Source organism: Eufriesea mexicana, unplaced genomic scaffold (genome assembly GCF_001483705.2).
Source record: "Eufriesea mexicana isolate 0111107269 unplaced genomic scaffold, ASM148370v2 scaffold8845, whole genome shotgun sequence".
Taxonomy (NCBI): Eukaryota; Metazoa; Arthropoda; class Insecta; order Hymenoptera; family Apidae; genus Eufriesea; species Eufriesea mexicana.
The window spans coordinates 76820-98083 of NW_016916586.1; the positions used below are offsets into that span (position 1 = coordinate 76820).

At 39.6% G+C, this 21264-nt stretch overlaps 1 protein-coding gene across 1 annotated transcript in view; it reads right to left on the minus strand.

The window, feature by feature from the left end:
- Positions 1–21264, minus strand: part of LOC108553011 (hemicentin-1) — a 123674-nt gene that overhangs the window by 27344 nt on the left and 75066 nt on the right. The window contains exon 8 of the mRNA XM_017907752.1: positions 18215–18581. Coding sequence (XP_017763241.1) covers positions 18215–18581 — 367 coding nt within the window. The remainder of the gene's footprint in view (positions 1–18214; positions 18582–21264) is intronic.

Sequence of the window (21264 nt, forward strand, 5' to 3'; positions counted from 1 at the left end):
TTTTCACTGGAGCTTTCATTGTTACATTCTAGGAATTTTAACGACATTTATTTGTACCTTATAAAATTTTATTTAGCTTCAATTGGGAGTTAGAAATTTTTCGTATTAACCTTAACTCAATTTATTTATTTATAAAAATTGTGTTTTATAAAAGCAGTAAAAAATATCGAACGAATGGCAAACAACTCTAGGTAAAGAATGATTAATAACGAAAAAAAAAAAAAAAAAAAAAAAAAAGGAAGCAAGGTGAATTAAGTGCTAAGTTACGAAATCCTTCTATTGCAGAAACATATATTATTAGAGTATATGAACAGTTATATACTATTAGTTATTACTTTACTTGCATATGTTATTGCTGCTCATTAAAGGTAATGAAATACAGATTGTACGAGCATAATCCGCATGATCGAGCAAATACGAGTTAGTATGTCGATGTATATTCGCGATTATGACAGCTCAATTCGAATATTCGAGAAGAGAATTCAAATGAACAGAAATCTATACAATAATTTAATTTTTCCTTCCTTCTAAAATATTTCTGAACTATTTTCCACATTCCTCTCATTTCTCGAGTTCTCTGTCTTAAAATATTAAAATGGGACATCCTGTATATACACCACGAAAAAAGTCCTAATACTAAATAACGAAAGCAAGACAATTAAATGTACTATTTTTAATCGAAGATTTAAAAACGACTATTTATACTGTGACAAATTTAACGTTAACCTTAACAAACGTTCTTCCCAAAATAAAAATCTCCAATAAAATATTAAATTGGTAAAAATATTAAGGCCACCGAAAAATCGACGGAAGTTCCAGCAAAGCCAATCGCAAGCTCCATTCGTATAATCGATCTCCACTTCGAGTTCGGTCGTTTCAAATGGTAAACGAAGAGACGACGGTAAATAAGGTCGAAAATGTCTTGGAATTTCTATAGAACGTCGTTCCTTTATGAGTGCGACTTCTTCAACACGGAATTTGAATGCACTCGAGACACTCGGCTGGTCGTAACTTCGTGTTGACTATGCACTTTGTTCCACCTGCATAAACAATGCAAACACGGAACGGCAGTGGAGCGGGACGCGTGGACAACGCGCGCAACCGCGGCGCTAGTGTATGCACTTGAAATCATTATGGCGGCCTTCTTGCGCCAACAGGCGGGCCCACAGGTGCCAACCGCCACGCGAGCTATCTGTCAACGCTTCTTCAGGAACGGAATTCCTCTCGTAGATGCTTACGGAATACCTCGTGTCTCCGTAATCAAAATACGAAGAGCCGTGTTTGAAATTATTCGTATTTCGGAGGACGAAGTGAATTACCTTTAGTCAAGAACTGACTCTCTTGAGTCAGTGACGTTTGGTAATGCCTGAAGTTAATTACGCGTGTGCTTGTAATTATTTATTTGGTTTCTTTTTAGCCTGGTTCAATCTTGTAAAATATATAATGGGATGGGTTAGTCAGGGTTTCTGAATCCTAGAGGCACCAATATCGAATTTTTGTCAAATAAATTTTATTTCATAGGTATTTAACGCTAGATTTGCGGAACCCGTCAATTTGACGGAAGGGTTGCTCCAATTATACGATAGTAACAGATTTAGTTAACTTATATTAAGATTGTTAATATAATATATAATTGCTTTTAAATTAAACTAATCGTTAAAGAAAAAAAGACACTTGGTTTTCTTTACCTGTCAATTTGACAGGTGTCTTTAGACATAGGTATACAGATAGCGTCCGTAAACCTAGTGTTAATTAAATTTTAATTGCACGGTTGATCAATCATACTTTTCATGATTTTAGCTACATCTGTGGAACATTTCTATTCTTTTTCTTTTTATAGTCATTAAAACTTATTCAATCGAGCAATTAAATTATTCTGTGCAATATACAGGGTGATTCAAAGTGGAGTCGTAGCTTAACGGCGATAATCGAGAAGTCCTATAGGGTGATTCATTTGATCTGAGTATCTAAGTTGCTTATGTTGCTATAAAAATTAACCCTTATCGAGAGCCAGTTTGGCTACTCTCAGTCGAGGAATGTGACTGGGGATGTGATTCAAGTGGAATGAGATATATATGAAGGTTTTTGATGGATATGATTTTAGATACATGGTTTTTAGAGACGATTTGAAGTAGAAAATGATGATGTGCGAAGGTTTTAAGTTGGTTGAGTTGAAATGTTTGTTAGGAATTTGGACTTGGATTGAATTGCAGGTGCCTATATTTAATATTTAATATAAATAATAAAAATTAATTGCTTATGTGGAATTTCAGTGGACAGGGTTAGTCAGAGATGCACTCGTTATTAATACTGTATTTAATATTTTTATTGATATTAACCCTTTGCACTCGACGATTTTTTGACTAAAGAAGAGTAGGAGTTCAAAGATTTTCTGCTATAAAATTGACAATATTTTTTTAATTGGTATATAAGAAATCGTGTAATAATTAATACATGGAATTATTTGATTTCGATATTTCGCATATTATTTTAAATTTAATATATCAATTACTATCCATCTTCGAAATTTCATCAAATGGCAACTGAAGGGTATCTCTCGAGTGCAAAGGGTTAAGAAAAAATTATAAAAAGACATTCGTTTTCAACGATTTTCTTTTCTCGGTTTCCGACATTTTCCTTTTACTCGCTTTCATTTACTTGAAAAAAGCACACATCACAACCACAAACTGCAACCCCGGGAGACTGAATTTTAACGCTTCGTAGAAACAAGCTCTGCGAACTCGAGCCGTAATCTCGCCACGACAAAATGGCGCGTCGATTTAAGCTTCTTTTCCGTAGCTTGTTTCACGTTCGCTCTTCATAGGATAAACATAGCGAACGAGAAGGGAAACAAGGAGGACGTCGCCTTGGGAAGCGAGGGATACCCCGGAAGTTTTCGAAGTCGTCGAGTTGGCCGAAACTTTTACGCGTTCTAAGCTAACCGGAAGCCGAGGGCGCGCTGGCGCGCGACCTTAAAGCGGCCGAGACAATTCGTCCTAAATCGAAGCAATCTCGCGGAAACCCGAAACCAATTTCGGAAGAATTGCATTCTAAAACCATCCACGTGCTAGCTCCGGGCCAAACAACCGACCGCTGCGCGCATACGATCGAGACGTCGATCCGGCTGAATGCCGGAACTTGTCGAGGAGTTCGTGGTCGAAGTCGATATCTTGGTAAGTCAAGAACGGTGGAACGGCCCCGGAGGTATTCCATCCCCTTTCTTCTTTTTTCTCCCTCATTTTTTTCTTTTTTTTCCCCTCTCTCTCTCTCTTTTGGCCTTCCAATCTGTAGTTCAATGCTTCTGATTTCGCGAACGGTTTCTCGGACGCGCCGCTTTCAATTCGTTCGACCTTCTTCCCGTCTGACATGTTACTAAATATACGAGAAGATGGATTTATGCTTGTGTGTATTCGCATTGTCGATGGAGGGTCTGAAAGCTTTGACGTTTTCTGAAGGCACTTATACTTTTTACTATTTTAATACCTCTTTTTGGCGTATTTTACATGTGGAATTTATATGCAATTTGGATAATAGTATAATAATATTGTGTGATTATGCTCGTAAATACTTTTTATAGTACTCTTTCCATGATTTATATACAGGGTTGTCCCATTTTCAAATGCTTCAGCTTTAGAGTCAATTATATCCTAATTATCTTTATATTGTATTTCTAATTATTTTCCAATTATTTTCTATAGTTCGTTTCAAAAATTGTTTCAAACGAAGCTTATTCCGTTTCGAGGGAGACATCTTATAATAATATTTATTTCTATATTATATTTCTAATTATTTTCTATAGTCTGTTTCAAAAATTGTTTCAAACGAAACTTACTCTGTTTGAAATGAAAATGTTTATTTTATAATAGTCATTGATCTTTGAAAGTCGTTCAAGGTCATTTAATGCTGCTGAAAATTTATCTTTCTTGTAGCCTCAAAAAATTGATATTTATTCAATGTGTATTTATGTATACACCCGGTGAATGTTTCTTCTGAACTTTTTGGAATACTTCAAGAGGTACTGAAGATATTAAGATGTTCTTGTAAGAATTATTTAGTATGAAGAGCCATTCAGTACGGTGGAAACACCCATTTTGTATGTGAAACGATATAGGAAATTCTAAGATCAAGTTCATTATAACTGAATATATATTTTTTTATACATCATGTGTTTAGGTTTGTCAATTAAATTATTATAACGATAAGCTCTTATTTAATTGTTTTCGAAATAAAATTATTTTGTTACGTTTTGATCGATATTACGAATTCCTAGCCATATTGACAGATTCTAGATATTGCAATTACCTCGATAAATTTGTAAACCGGTCAGGATTACACCGAATTAATTACTATAACGTCTCATCCATATCTGGGACCAGATGCATTTTAATTTTCGTGCATTTCGTACAAATTGAATTACCCCTAAACACGAAGTTGGTATTCCGGTATATTGACAAACTTTTTCTTCGCCAGAGCATATTCGTTCGATCCGACTTTCGAAAGTTCTCGCGAACCGTGTTTTAAGACACTTAGAAAATTGAATTGGACGCTGGGTTCGAAGGATGTAACACCCTGGCAAGTAATTTTCTCTTAATTTTTAAACAATTAAAAGTTGCGTGACATCGTGGATGAGTTTTCGGAAATAAAGTGGACCTTTCCCCTCGAAATTTTGAAATTTAATTTTACTAACTTTAGCTAGAATTTTTCCGAAAGTTGTAATTTCTTAAGAAATATCTTGGTCCAATTTCTTAAACAAAATTAAACGTCATATATATGAACGAGAACTGGATTAAGTTCAAGCAAGAGTTATGCGGTGCAAATTATTGGAAAAATGTTAGAAAAGTCGACGTGAGTGTCAGTGAGAGTTGTGTAGTTGAAAATATTAGAAATTACTAGACTTTTCTATGTAAAAGTTAGACTTTCTAAATATGAAATTATATAGCAGATAAAATAAAATTTGAAACGAATTTCATTTACACACATTGACAAAAATTAGGAAACAATTAGAAAATATTTGCGAATTTTTGAATATTTCATCTACCGAGACAAGTCTATCAAAATTAAAAATTAATTAAGTGGGATAAAGAGATAATCTTCGATTCAATACGTAATTAGTTCTTCGTAATTAGTTCTATTCTTTTAAATAAAAATTTGACGTTTTAAAATCACATAAATCAAACACTCGATTTATTCTTTTCCTGAATTCTTTAAATATAATATTTTATCCTTTTGCTGAAGTCCCGTTTAAATTCGTATACTCCCATGCCACTATATCTTTTGTGCGCTTTCATAATTCACGTTTCTATCCACATTTCCACGATATTGTCAGTTTTGCGAGGACGTTCGGGGCGGAGTTTTCATTTATGAATTGAATTTTCGTGGTTGTGGAAAACTCTTACTCAATGCCTTCTCTAGCAGAAATGTGAAAGTACTTTCGGAATTTTCTGAAGCTCTGGATGTGTGGTGCAGTGGAATCTGCTTGTGTATGGTGCCCTAAGGGTCTCTGCTGGCGGACTATGGTGTTCAGCTTCCACCGAACAATATCGCATTACTTGTATTCAATGAAGAAGTTAGCAGCTCCAGAATAGATTTTAACTTCGACTGCGAGTAATATCAGAACACTTAAATCCGTCATTTCGTTTTTAATTCCTTAAATTTAACTTCGTGGAATATCCTTTTCTTCGTTTCTCGTTTAAATCCTGCGAATTTAATTATTCTTACACATCGCATTTTTGGAATTGCGAAACATTTAGTGCAAAATACAATGCAAAACTTGTATTTCTATTACGCGAGAGAATATTTGATTTTTTATTCTTTCGCAATTTCGTGGAAATTTTTCAACTAGAAAATCAACGTTTATCGATTGTCAGGAATTATGACCGCTTAAAGTTTGGAAAACTATTGCGAAATCCAGGCTCGAAATATTTAATAAAAATTCCACGATCGATCTATCACATTTTTCGTGGTATTTTAGCAGCTTCCAAATTATTTTTCAAAAATTTGCCGATATCGAAATTAAATATGACGTGGCTCGTCGATGTACTTTCCAGGCTTGAAAGTTACTACTTGAACTAATCGCGAGAGTTTGTCCGTCAGTTTAGAAAAACATTTTTCATCTAATGCATGATATAAAATTTAAATAATCTAGATGCAGACAATTTTTTAGAAACAAGAAAATAATTTATCATATTTGACGTACATAAATGTCAATTCTACTATTGTATTATAATTTTTAAAATCCACTTTCATCGTGTCATAATATTCTAGGATAGATGGCTGCAATAGTAATACAAAAATACATTAGTATATCTAATATATCTATTGTATTGCTATTTAAAAGAATATTTACAATTTTCCATTTTTAAAAGCAGATATCTTCGTTCAAAAAAATTCAGATCATATTCAGAAATATTCAGAACGTAACGAAACATGTAAAAAATAAAATTCTCAATATTTTAATCCATTTCTATATAATATATAGTTCCAAATATATTATAGATAGCTACATTCGAAGAAAATTAGCTTCAGGATCCGAACTCATCGATAGCAAACGAATAATTTATTTAATTCCCTGTCAAAACGAACGCAACGAGACAGTAAACAAACAAAACTGTCGCACTCCAATGCACCCCCGGAGACAAACATCATCGACACAAGAACCGTCGCAATTACCCAAATTACCCTTCACCGAACACGAAACAAATCAGACCCAAGCAACCCCCAGATATGGAAACTATCACATAAAGAACAGCCGAAAAAGCATAGGCAAGAGTAACTATTTATCACCCTCGCTGCGTTCCTCATCACCGATACCTTATCCTTTCTCTCCACCCTACGCTTTTTCCCAGCCGCCTCTGTTTCTCACTCAACGGAGCACGACTGTGCGTGCCTAAAGAAGAGCCAGCCTTATTTCTTATTCCACGATCCGGCTAGAGTCTGCCAACAAAGAAGAACCCGAGGACACGTTGCTCCGGCAGGAATAAGGAAAGTCTGTCCCACGCTTAATTTTCCTAATGGATTAGCCGGAGCCAGTTCAACAGCCGCTGCGAAATGGGCAAGGAGCCGATTCTGTTCGCGCTTCGTCCCGGCTCCCATTCTCCGGGCTCGTTTTCTTGCACCGTCGCGCCATCGTCGTCGTCCGCGGCTTCGTTCGCCGTTTTTCTTCCGCCTTTCCTCACGGCGAACCAACCCCTTTCCGCCGATACCTGAGAAACCGCTCGCCCATCCGCGCCGTCTTTGTTCGCCACGAGACCCAGCTCTACGCGAGGTGGCTACCTCCGCGTTTCACCACATGTCTCTCGCCGTTTTGCGCCGTTACCTCGAGGAATCGTGGCAACGAGAGCCATCTACGCGAGCACGTACCCGCTCTGCCATTTGTTTTTCCACCCTGGGAATTACGCGACGGTGTCTTTTGGTCCGCTAGACCGAGCGAGTAGAAGTCGAGGCTGAGCTCTGAATGCGCTATGGAGCAGGGTTCGATGCTGTTGGGATATTAGATACACGTTGCCTCAGCTTTTTGGCAAGTGTGAATATGGAGCCCGTTTTGGGGTGCTAATTGGGAGTGGATGAGATGGTATTGTAGGGTGGGTGGCTTGGTTGGTCGTAGGTTATGATTATCGTAACGCATACGTGTAATCTAATTGGGGTTGAAGAGGGGTGTTGATTAGGGGAAATGATAGTATGCGTGGATTATAGAATGACTGTGTAATTTGGTGATAATTAGGTCTTGCGTTTTGTACTTCTGAGGATTTGTTTTGGGGGTTGATTGGGGGTTGATTCGGAGTTGGCATTTCGGGACAGGGAATTTCGCTTCAATGTTTGTTGTTTATAATTAAAGATACTGATAGGGTGTAGTTTGGAGAGCTCACGAGGAGTTAGTAGGGACAGCACACTGGCAAGGGTTCGTTTTCTTCGTTATATGTTCTTTACACGATTCAAGCTAGTGGCCATGAGCATGTGGCGGCATCATTCTCATCCTCAATAATAGATGGATTTCTACTTGAAGGAGGTTCGAGGATTTTTTCGCAAAACCCTCCGTTTCCCATATATACAATTTCCAAGCTTTCCAATAGTAGCCCTGTCTAAGGCAGGGCCTGCTAAAAAGCCTTGCTAATGAATCCACTACCAGACCCATGATCAAACGCATCCCTTCCATTTCCTTTCATCTCTTCTAGCACTGCCGCCACATCGAGGATTCCTGTGACCAGTCAACTTCAACAACACTGGAGAAGAACCCCCTATCAGCTTATCACCATTAAGATAATTTGCACGTGCCATTGATCGGTTGCTAATCACACTGACTGACACCTTCCGTGTTCATCGCTATCTCTTAAGCATTTTGGGATATGTAACCTCCGTCTGAAGACACTCAAGACACCTCTAATTGGGCCCAATGCACCTTCGTAAATCCAACTAGAGCTCATCAAAAAGAAGCTACCCATTTCTTCATAATAGTCCTAGAAAAGTCCATCTAGGAAGCAACTAGACCCACAGACCCCAAGAAATTAGCGTCCTGGAGAGCAGTAGCTAGTGATCTCAACTCGACGAACCCAACACCGCCTGTTAGACGATACCCCGGACGTTGGATCGACAAAGATACGCGGTGTCGAATAGAAGCGCTGAATGCGTGGCGAGGTCTGCACAAAGGGCCACGTCGCGACGATTTTCTTCACGGACTGACCCTGATGATGTTCCATCAAACGAGGACAAAGCAAAGAGGCCGCAAATTGGCTGCGACGGTCCGCAGCCGTCGCGTTGTTCGGACAAATCAACGCCCTGGGCTTACGGTCGTCAAATCAATATTTGCAGCTCGCCACCCTAGCCAGGGATAGGCCTAGGTGCGAAGCTGGGCGTGCTGGAATTAGCAGAAGGTGGCCAAGAGTGGTAAGGACGAAGGGAGGCAGCGAATCCGACCATAGTCGACAGTCGTCCAGTGTGGATGACCGCGTCGAAGATCGCTGGCAAACTGAATTAACCCGGTGTTAATCCGTGACCGTGTGCTACCAACGACTTTCCGTTATGTCCCACGGGCTGCCTGGGTAAAGTCGATTATAACAGGCATGTCTCTGGCGCGAAAGGAATCCGCTACGAGCAATTTCGCGAATATACAGAGGAAGCTTTGGACCAGTGACGTCTTGGCCTGTGAGTCCCATGGGAATCTATAGGGATACTGACGTTTGAAGACTTCCTGGGGTATGGATGCGCGATACTGTTGATCGTTTGGGAGTCGTGACGAGGATGTAATGACAGAATGGTAAATACGTCCCAGCGAGACGTGTGATTCGATTAAGTGTCAGGGTAGAACTTCTTGTCTCGAGTCTTTTCGAGGAATGGGATTAGGTGGTATGCATGGAATAAACGGGAAGAATGTTGTCTCTATATAGGTAGAGAAGAAGGATGTGATCCACTGACGAGTTTTGTCGATTCATCAGCAGAGATATTTGACTTGGTTTGAGTTACTAAGACCACTCGATCTGGTGTCATGGAACCATTGATTATTGCTTTTGTTGGTAGCAATGTTTCGATTGGCATGAATGAGGAAGAACCGGTAACTATGGAAGAGTGAATGAAAACCGACAACTGTGGATGAGTGAGAAAGAGTGAGCATAAGTGTCAATTGTTTCGCAGCAGTAAGCATGGTGTGTGCAGTAAAATAAAAATAAAACTAAAATCCAAAAATAGCATTAAAATCTAGGTACAGAATATTAATATAGATATATAAATAGATGGAGCTAGCATTCACAACCCACGTGGAATCCTAACCTCTAACAGCTTTAGCAAAGTTCCTCTACTTAGTTCTGTAAGTTCTACTAAGATGGCGCTCTAACAGAAAATCCCAAATCCACTATCAATTGCATTATCACTGTCCAATGACACGGTCACGCATTCCAACGTGAAATAGGAACAAAGTCATCTCATCAAACGATACCCAAACAGTAAAGTAACAGCGTATTACGTAAGTGCATCCTCGATTTTAAGCGACCAGTCTCACCAACTCTAGCCCTGCCAAATCCCATTTACCACCGATCACCGATCGGATCCAATCGCCCGATGACCCCATCAGCATGACAAGGCAACGCTTATTACGACCTCGAGCTGCGGGAAGCTTCGATATTGCACACTCACTTCGCGCAATCCTTTCTCGTCAGATCCACGGCAGCACGGAAAGCCTACCATCTGAAACTAATTCGACGAACGGGTCATGTCTACGGCACAAACGGATGCGCCGTATCGACCAGAGGAAGAGGCGCTGGCCCGGCCAGGGAATTCCGGTATTTATCATACAGAGCGGCGTTCGCAGAAGGCATCGCGGAAGGGCAGTGAAAGCCAGTATAACGGTCCTGACACACGGACACCGGAAGAGATATAGGTGTTCGTTGATTGAGTGTAATCTGTTTTGTTAATTGCAAGGTCCGCAGAGCCCGATACCTGCGGTCGCGTTCTGCTGTGTTCAGCGTTACCAGAGCCTAGCCTAGCCTATTCTAGCCTGGCCTAGACTGGTGTGGCCTGGTCTGGCCTGGTCTGGCCCGACCCCTCGTCTCTCCTTCGAACCCTGTGTACGAAGGCCAGCAACGAGCCAGACCACAGTCAGGCTCCCTTATGGGGCCCATGGTGAGCGGACGCCTGGCGATGGGACGAGTTTGAGGGGCGGTTAACCGACTAATTGCAATACCGACGCGTCCGCTCGGACTATTTGTGCAATTGCAATCATATCCGGTTGTGTCGTTGCGCCGCCTATTGCGGGTATAATAGGGCATGCAGGCCACGTGCGCGCGCTAATGGACCGTCAAAAGCGGGCTTCAGCGTTTTTCCGGCAGCCGCCAGTCATTTTTCAAAAGCCACCCTCCGGCGAAATCGGCCGCAGTCATTGGCCGCCGCGACAGCGGCTGTTACCATTGCAACTCTGACGATTTTTTTTTCCTCCCCTCCTTTTTTTCCGTTCCTCCGTTTCTCCCCCTGTCCTTCCACCGCGAGTCGGTTTCGGCAAGCCGCGTGAAAAACGGCTACGCAGGATTTATGGCCAGCTTTGTGCGCCGGTTTGTTCGCCGAGACCTTTGAGCGACTTCGACCAACGATCCGCGGCTTTGTTCCACTCTTGGCCAATTATGGATGAAAAATATCGACTGGTGAGGTTTCCGTGATAATGGGCAGCAATGAGGGTAGTAAATTTCTTGGCTGGCTGATGTTTCATGCTGGTTCGACTTTGGAGAATGGGGCAGATTCCTGGGATAGTTTGGGGTAATTGGTGAGCCATATATTTCGTCGTGATGATGTTAATGGTAATGATAATGAATACTTTAATTTCCGATGATAGAACTGTAACGACTATCATTCTCATCCTCACCGCTAGATGGATTCCGGCTTCGAGGACTTGCGAAAAAGTCCTCGGAAAACCTCTAATTCCTATGTATATGACTTCTCGACCTTCCAATAGTATCCCTGTGTCTAAGGCAACGCCTGCTAGGGTAGCCTTACTGATGAGTGCACTAGCAGGCCCGGGACGAAACGCATCCCTTCCTTTTCCTTTCGTACCTTCTAGCTACGCCGTCACAGAGTGATACCTGCGACCAGCTCACTTCAAAATGGCCGTGGCGGAGGACCCCCACACAACGATTACTGTATTTTTGTTGTTTATTTCGTGAGATTCCTTTGCTCGCTCCAGGCATGTTACCGACGTAACATGTGACCTAACACCTATTGGATCCTAATTTCCTTGTTCCTTTCGCACATCTCTAGGAGTGTGAATTCAATCCCTCGTTTTGAACCCTCGTTCGAATAAAAATGTCGAATTAAGGACTCGTTAGGTAAAATTGAAGACTTCGGTTCATTGACGCGAGTTACAGAGGGTACAGACTTATTCGACTCTTAACTAATACAGGGGGTTAATAAATATAAAAATAATTGGTTACTTGCAAGACGAAAGTTCGTCTTTGATCTCGAGGCACGTTAAAGAGCACTTCCTTATTCGAGAAACTGCGAGTACTTGAAAGTTAATAACGAAATGTTGCAAAGAGTTGGCGCAAGTTGCACTGTACAAAGGAACGGGATCCTTGGAGGAAGGAAATTTAAATACCCTAAAATGAAAACTTGAAATAATGAATGGCATCGATCGACCTCTTTCCTGTCTTACTAGTAAGATTATTAGTGATAATCCTTTTCAGTACACGAATATACTGAATATCAGTAGTAGTATGTATGGTTAATTCCAACGAAATAAGTTAATTATAATATTAGGCTATTAATTATAATAGATGTGATTTCTGTTGAGATAACAAATAAGTCCCTATAAATTCACAAGAATTCATAGTCCTATTCAATCGTGATGCAATAATTATAATAATCCATGCATTTATTTGTCGAAACTTATTAATTTATGAGGAGACGTAGTTCCTATAGTCGTAGTCCATACACTAGTGATATAAGCATCTACTATAATCACTCAAGAAAATTTGCAGTTCATAGTATTTAAAATAATGTGATGTATATAACAAGACAAATGCTTCAAGATTATGTAACCAAAATTAGAAAATAATTCAATGACGTATATGATATTTACAGTTAATCTATTATATGTAGTTACGGGCTGTGGTGGCGCTAGTGTGTTAATGGAAAATCGTCTTAGGAACAAAAGACGAAGCAATCTCGCGTTGAAAATTTCTTTGTTTGTAAAAATTCTAGAGAAAGTCATTTTGACAAATCTGTATTTCTGCTGTTCAAGACAGGAAATGCAAACGTTAGAATGCTTTTTCATGCGAGTATAACCTCAAATAATCCTCGAATAATTGTCTCAGATGTCCAATCCACTTTCAGACCTATCTGATTTTGCCAAGCAACTAAAACTTCATCGCTCGAACCAATCGTACATCTGCTCAAACGACAGCTGCATCATGCTAATTATTGTTTCATATCGCATAACGAAGACAAACTGTTTACACCGGTATTTCGTCTATATCCACACGTTCGATCGAGAATTTTTAATATCGCGCGAGTCGTTTTTCAAACGCTACCAGCATCAACGTTCATGAATTATACCAGGATCCATAAATGCTTGATAGCGTTCGTGCGCCCCGGTGACGCGTATTAAAAACGACAATTACGATCAAAGTTTGCGTTGCAGCGGGATCTGACAGTTGCGGACGTCAACGATTTGATTAATGCTGATTACGAACGTTTCCAGCGTCACACGAATTCGCACTTTTTCCCTATATCGAGCAAAAATCACATCGTATTTGCTTTACCTATTTTGCACATTTTTATTCCGGGTGTCCATTTTCGTTTGCCCTGCTGATAAAACAGTGGCGTCGAAAAGTCATGCATCAAAATGTCCACCGATGCTTCATTAAAAATGCTGCGAGAAAAATATGAAAGGCGAACACAGAACGCTATGTCTGTGTCTGCACTTTGAGCCTGTGTTCGTTAAAAGGAGTCCGATCACGACCTGTTATCGAATTTCACGTTAATTTTCAATAATTTCTTCGCATATCACATTGATCCTCGAGATTAATTCATCTCGGATAACGTGGAGACACGAGAAGATGTCTAGAGGGGTGACATATTTCGTCTAATTCGATTTCTAACCTTTTCACTCTGCATGTACACGAAATTTCGTTAAATTCCGAATTTTCCAGTTAATACTTTGACTGCCATGTTGGTCATATATGACCAGCCACGGTTTCTCTTGTGACGCCATAGTGGTCATCGGTGACCGGAGAACTTGAACTACATTGAACTCTATTGAATGAAAATTGTCAGTGAGTGCATTTTAAGTATAACCACTAATTAGAAGATACTTTGAAATAAGAAATGCCTCATTGAACAAATAAAAATTTTTGTTGATTGATGAACATTAATAAAAAAAAGGATAAATCTTGCACCTAGCGGTGCACTTGCGTGGCGTTCTAAGGGAAACACGTGATTTCGGTGTGGCAGTTAAAGGGTTACCATAAAGGGTTAAATGCCACACCGGTTTTATGTGCCATACCGTTCAGTCACAGTTAGCCGTTACGTGGGCCCTTTTGGGCCGTATGGACCGACGAGGCCTGAACGGAACGTCTAGCGCCGGCCCCTAGGGATGAATATCGGTTTAAAATAAAATCTAAAAATAATCGATATTGGTTTCTAAGCAATCCACTGTAGGGAGTTCTCCTCCACTGGTCGCAGGTATCCTAGATATTGCATCGGTGCTAGACGGGATCAAAGGAAAAAAAGGGGATGTGTTTCGTCCTGGGCCTGTTAGTGGACTCATCAATAAGGTTACCTAGTAGGCCCTGTCTTAGACGGGGATACTGTTGGAAGGTTTGGAAATTCCATATATGTAGGATCACTTTTGGTTGAACTGACTTAAGCTAGTATTGAGAACTTCTTAATAGAATAAAATAAGCTTGTAAATATTATAGAATGACAGCGGCTGGCCACTCTGGACGCATCCCTAAACTTTCACTCGATTCTATCATAAACATTCTTTGCAGTCAGTCCTCTTGCACGTGTTCACTTTCGTTCTAAGCAAAAACACTCTTGACATTCTTTCAGAGCCGCACTCATTCTATTCCTACATACAGGGTGTCCCAAAAAATGTATGCACACTTTGCGTGATTATAAATAAATTATATTTCTATTATAATAAATTACTATAAATTAGAAGGAATAAGGTATTAAAGTGTGTATACGTTTTCTTGGGACTTGTATATAGGAAACGGAGGATTTTTACCGAAGACTTGCCAGAAAATTCTCGACCTCCTTCAAGTAGGAATCCGTCTATCAGCTAGGGTGGGAATGATCTCGCTACACTTGTAACATACGAATACTTCCTTCTTAAGAAAGGAAGAGTAGGGTAGAAGTAGGAAGAATAGGTAAAGAGTAGCGTGGACTGTTCTCTTCCCAAGATGGCCGACGTCTCGAGATTTCTAGGGTTAAAGAGTATTCGATACGAAGGCAGACACAGTGGACGACAAAAGTGATCGCAATGAACGTGGAATCGTTGTTTAATGAGTGCATCGATACATTTCAGAAACAAAGAACAACGATAACGATCATTCGATATCGCTTTCAGAGCGAGGCTCCCGTAAGGTATAACCGGCTTCGATATTCGATAAAAGGGGCTGGATACCTTCTTCAATTATACCGTCCAATTTATAATCCCGTTTCGATCATTCTCCTCGCCGTTAATCGTGCCACGACTCGAGGAACAGCCCCGTGACCGGGGCTTGAAATCTACCGGACATCCAGCTTTCTTTTCCCCGTCTTCTTCGTTTTGTCAACGCCAAGAAGTTCGTTCCGCGAAGAAGCGTCCCAGTTTCGCCCGGCTTCCGTTACCCTCCTTGCAGATAATGCGAAAATAATCATCGTCGGTAACGAGAAAACTTCTCCACTGCTTTGCTCAACTCGATAATGTAAATACACCCAGCCCCCGGCCTGTCCCAGTCGAATTACAGAATCCTGGACACTAAGTGTTCAACCCCCTTTTGCGTTCCTCGTGTTCTTAAAGGAGACGACAAGATAGCGGCGAAGACTATGATTTTCCGAATTTTTTAAATTAAATTACCGTTATAATAACTACTGCGAATATCCCACCTTGGCATCCCTAAATGGGCCGTGAGGTCGGTATTTTTAAGGTTTATAACACGATCGTAAAGACAGACTATTTTAGAGTTGGACTTTAGGCATATTGGGGGGCAATGAAGCAAATGTTCTTTCAAATCTTAATTTCGTCCACACCCATTAATCAAAAGATGTGTTATAAACATTGGTAATTCAGAAGGGTCATCCTGAAGTTCCGCTAAGGGTAAAATACTATCGACGCTTCGGACTTGGAGGAATACCGTAACACTTGGGCGAATCCCGTGACCTCACATCCGCTCAGGTATCTTCCCACCCTTACCTAAAGAAGGGTGCATGAAAGGGTGATCACGATACACGGGATGCCGCTGATTGGGAAATTAACATTTCTTAAAAAGAGGAACCAGATAGCAACCAAAATTCAGACAGTCACATTCGAGCTCTCAAGGAGTCACATTTGAGTTTTCGAGGAGTCATATTTGAGCTTTCTAGGAGTCACATTTGAGCTTTCCAACTTTCAAGTCATTCACATCCAAACTTCAAGCAGTCATATTCGATCCTTCAGAGAGTAGAGGAGTCACATTTGAGCTTTCGAGGAGTCACTTTCCAACTTTCAAGTCATTCACATCCAAACTTCAAGCAGTCATATTCGATCCTTCAGAGAGTTAGAATGGCGACTCCGAGGACAGGAGTCAAGACGAAATAAGTTAACATTTGGGCTAGCAAACAAAATTAACAGCTCCCGACCGTAAAACGTCTAGAGCACCCCACGCTCTAGAAAATTTCCTAAGAAGGAAATAACTTCTACATTCGCAATGCGTGGTAACAATTACTACATAAATTTCACGTATATTCATCTGCGTATTCGTACGAAAAATTTCTAAACACTTTTACACGACTGATTGTCTATTAACAATTCCTTCGATTGCACTTAAAATCCTCTCGTCTAATCGATCGAATATGTCCACGAGTCTTGCCAAAATTAACGAAGAAATAAATAAAAAGGGAGTTTTAAAAATTCGCGTTTAAAAGCGAAACGAATACGACCCATTTAACCATTGGATCACTTCAAATTCAATTCTGCCTCGAAATCTTTTCATCGAAGATATATCTGTGGCAGAAAAAAATAATGAACTCGTAAGCTCGCATTCAACGAGGTCTCTCACACATCTGTAATTACCGGCCCCACCGTCATAGAGTTAGCCTGTGTATCATCACTATCGAAATAACAATCGAACAAGCAGTAATTGCATCCTTGATCGCTTATCGTTGGGGAACAACTCTCGTTTAATTGTTTCTGCTCCGAATGATTGCGTGATTGCCAGTTGTCGTGATTAATACTCGAAACGAATACAACGAAAGTAACCGTACGATCGATCGGGCAGCGCGAAGATTTAAATCGAGATCCTTAAAGCGCAGTTATTTCGTATGCAGTCGGAGAGAGAGCTTCGCGATATTTATTACCGTTCGATATTTATCGCCTTTGTAATTGCGTGCCTCCGCATAATATTGCCATTCGCGATCACTGTTATTCTATAAGGCTTTCGTAAAATGATTTCAGTCGAAACGAGCTATTCTCGTAAAAGTGCTTTTAATGCGTTCTAAATTCGCAAACACGAATCTTCGATATTGCAAAAGTTATTTATAACGTGGAAACCATAGATAACAGTGTACCCCGTTCCAACTTTCTTCGATTATTCAGCTATATTAATTTTTTTATTGGTTTCTTATTGGATTACAGAATGTTCGGATGAGGTAGAAAATAGGGGTATTTAAAAAATTCAAAAGAGAATTACACAGTCTAACATTGAAAATTCATAAGTTCTCACAAGTAAAATCTAGACTCTTCAAATTCGCGTGAATTAAACAAAATTCCAAAAATATACGTAATCACATCTAGAGATGGGGGATGAGGGGTTCATCACGTTTCACGAATCTATTTTAAAATCAATCAAATTTGGGCGAATTAAAGGGAAAGAAAAATCCAAAGACTCAAGGGTCTGTCGGCACCCAGAATAACTTAAAAAGCAAAGATTAACCCTTTCGCTACTACGGGGTGACTATAGTGACCGGCCACAAAAATTGAGTAAAAAATTAAGACAAGTGCTACTGTTCCTCTTGGCTCTCTTCGCAAAGAATTGCAAGCTCTATTGCGATGGTCGGTTTTTCTTTTTCCTTTTTTCTTCGAAAGATTTGCGTCAGAATGCTATATATACTATCGTAATGTTACCATTTTTGACAAGTCGTTTCGTTCCACGAGAGAGACTTCATGGCTGCACCCATCGTAGCGAAAGGGTTAAGTAGTATGTAGATCGTATACTATCCCTAATATTCTTTTTCCAACCAAACTTCGCTACCCCTATTTGTAAAAATTAAAATCGAAAAATAGGTTCCTCTCCATCGCGAAATCCACGAAACGTATCACCGTCACTCGAATCGAAGTCCCCGAAACATCCCCAAGCTTCGGACCAATTTCCCATATCCCTGAACTCACGTGACCAGTGTACCCTATGCACGCGACGATCCCCGAAGAACCGCATCGAACGAGTAGGCTAAGGATACGGCCATTTAACACGACGAACGGTTTTTCCTCAGTGGCAATTTGACATCTGTCAAACGGTTCCGCTAAACGCGCCAGGTATTAGAAAGTCAATGCACTCACCGGTCGTGTACATGGCGACACCCTTCAGGGTCACTGGCTCGAGAATGGCAGGCTCGCTCCTCCCCTTTGCATTAATCGCGTACAGAAAAAGTCGATAACTCCTTCCTGTCGTTAGGCCTGCCACCTCGAAAGTAGGCCCGCCTGGGCTGGCCTGAACGGTCTTGTTCAGCAAGATAGGCCCGCCATCCTCGTCCGCGACCACCTCCAGCTGGTAGCCGGAGATCGGAAGCCCACCGTCGTAGCCCTCTAGGCAGCGGACTATCAGTCCTGTTCCGGACTTGGCGGTCAACTCCTCAGCGTCCAAAGGCGCCGACATTTCCGTCGTGCTGCAGTTGTGCAAAGCGTACGGACGTCCTGCGGCTATCACCTGCGAAATACGGTCATCCGGCTCTGAGTAATCGATGTATGGATGTGTTTGAACTTGAGTCGAAATTTTAGAGCGAATTTTCATTCGAAAATTTGAGATATATCGATACCAAACTTGCCACAGATTACACGACCATCTTTGAAATCCCGTATTCAGTTTTAAGGCTTCGATCATCTCGCTACGTGATTCGTCTTTGAGTATACGTGTAATCGATTCTTCGATATTTCCCGAGTTTGTATAAGGCTAAGAAAAATTCAGTGGCATGTCTGAGTATTATTGCCTGCAGACAAATTACAGTTCAAGGGGATGTTAAGGCAAGACCAGTTCGATTTTGAGTAATTTATTTCTCCTGGAAGTTATGGCATGGACTTGGCCTGACAGAGGTCCGACAGTGTAATGACAGGGGGTTTTAACAGACTCGATGATCGTACATTTCAATCTTCTTTTATGTAGAGTTTAAGGGACAGCTAGATAGGGATGGTATTTTGAAAGGGAAAACCGTTTCTGCTGTTCAATTTTTGATAAAGCGTGGTAGATATTCAACTTGTAACGAATCATGGTGACTCTGCATACGAGAGAAATATCTTTCGTCATAAATTTTGGTTAAAAAGAAATTCTTGCTACCGAATTATAAAAAGTACATATCATTGCTCATTAATATATCAAAATTTTGTTATACTAGTATTAATAACATTCGATTTCAGTCAGAAATATGTTCATTTTATAATTTAGTTTTATCTGTGTATTAGATAAGTAGGTGCTATTTGCACAATAGTTCTGCTATATCTGTATGTATAACGAATACTACGTGATCGAGATAACTACGCTTAGATTGAACAGATCAATGTAACAATCATGTGGTATTGTGTTGACTTAATTAATTGATAGAGCTTGATTGATGGGGTTGATTGTAACCGATGCATCAATGCCTATAGTTACTCGTTACTACAAACATTAATGTACAGAAATTGCCCAAAGAAGAAAGTATTTTCACCTGATGTCGCTGTTAATTCGAACCAAAGTAGCATACATAATTTCTAATGACCAATTTGCTAATTACAACCATAGGTACGGTAAAGATCCAATTATGTAACAAAGAAAATCTTTAATCTACTCTTTATATTCTATAGAAAAATATGTATATAGTGAATACCCTATATTTACTTCCATTTGTTTCTTTGCTTTTTTTATTGTTATTTTTATTTATTATAGAAACATATGTATATAGTGAATACCTTATATTTACTTCTACCTGTTTCTTTGTTTTTATTATTATTACTATTATTATTATTATTATTATTTATTACTTATACTATATAGAAACATATGCATATAGTGAATACCCTATATTTACTTCTATTTGTTTCTTTGTTTCTTTTATTAATATTATTATTATTTATTACTTTTGCTATATAGAAACATATGCATATAGTGAATAGTCTATATTTACTTCTATTTGTTTCTTTGTTTCTTTTTATTATTATTATTTAATAGCAAATTCCATAGAAAATAATATTTTAGAAAGAAGAAATATCGAAACATGGAAAAAATGAAAAATGATACCTAAAGAGATAGGAGTGTTATGTATTGTACATAGTGTTACGTATATAGTGGATTATACTACTATTATACTACTGGATATTTACAAGAAAATTGGTATAAAAAAATTGAAATATCGCACTATGAAGAAATATGAGTAAATTAATTAATTTCTCCTGTAATTAATTAACCCCTTTGTCTAGAATATTAGTGTGAGACTCGTAGTAAGGAACTCGTGCGAAACACAGGTATCAGAGGCGAGAGGCGTGGTTTGTAGACCGCGCTCATGTAAACATCACGGGCTAGACTCATGGTTAAATTTCGCCGATGTCTTTCTGTTTCAGTTCAGTGTTATTCTTCGCTGTGTTTGGACGACATGTTTCGACGTGCGACCGACTCTGCTGCTGACTATGGCACGCGCCATCGGAACCCTCGTCGCAGGACAAAGGAATAATCACTGTGAGTACTCTGTTTCAATAATCCTATTAGAATTAGATGAAATGGAAATGTTTATTCGAAAAAAGATAAATATCAAAGAAAGGGAGGAAATATCTCGAATAATAGGGACCTCGAGTATTAAATATTAGAATACATACGTCGCTCGAAATTTGAAATAGGAAAAATTAGGAACGCTAGGAAAACGGTGAGAAACGAAACAGTGAATAGACAGTAGGAGCACAGGTGGACTTAGGTATAATACAAAACGGTATATTTAACAGCAAACAAAAGCAGGCACGATTCCAAAGATAATTCCACGATTTAACCAACGCGAAACGGGGTCCACACAATCGTTTTCTCTCTCAAGAAACATAAAAAATCCCCTAAACAAAAACGGAAACAAATGTACAGCTTTCAAGCTTCAAATACGATATATTTGAACGAAATTTTTATCGTAATCTTGATTTAGGGTGCTCGAACATGCGATAAAAATTTTATCCAAATTTCTTTTGAAATTGTCATACTTATTATGAACCTACTTTAGAGTAGTGACATATGTCATATTCATTCCTGACACTAGCAATGATGTACGTTAGGTTGACTCCGTGTCATTACAATAATAGCGACTTGACGTTAAGTTGACGCCCTATCAATACTAATGACTTTAAGTAGAATAATAAATAATAAAGTCTCAATGCAAGTAGAG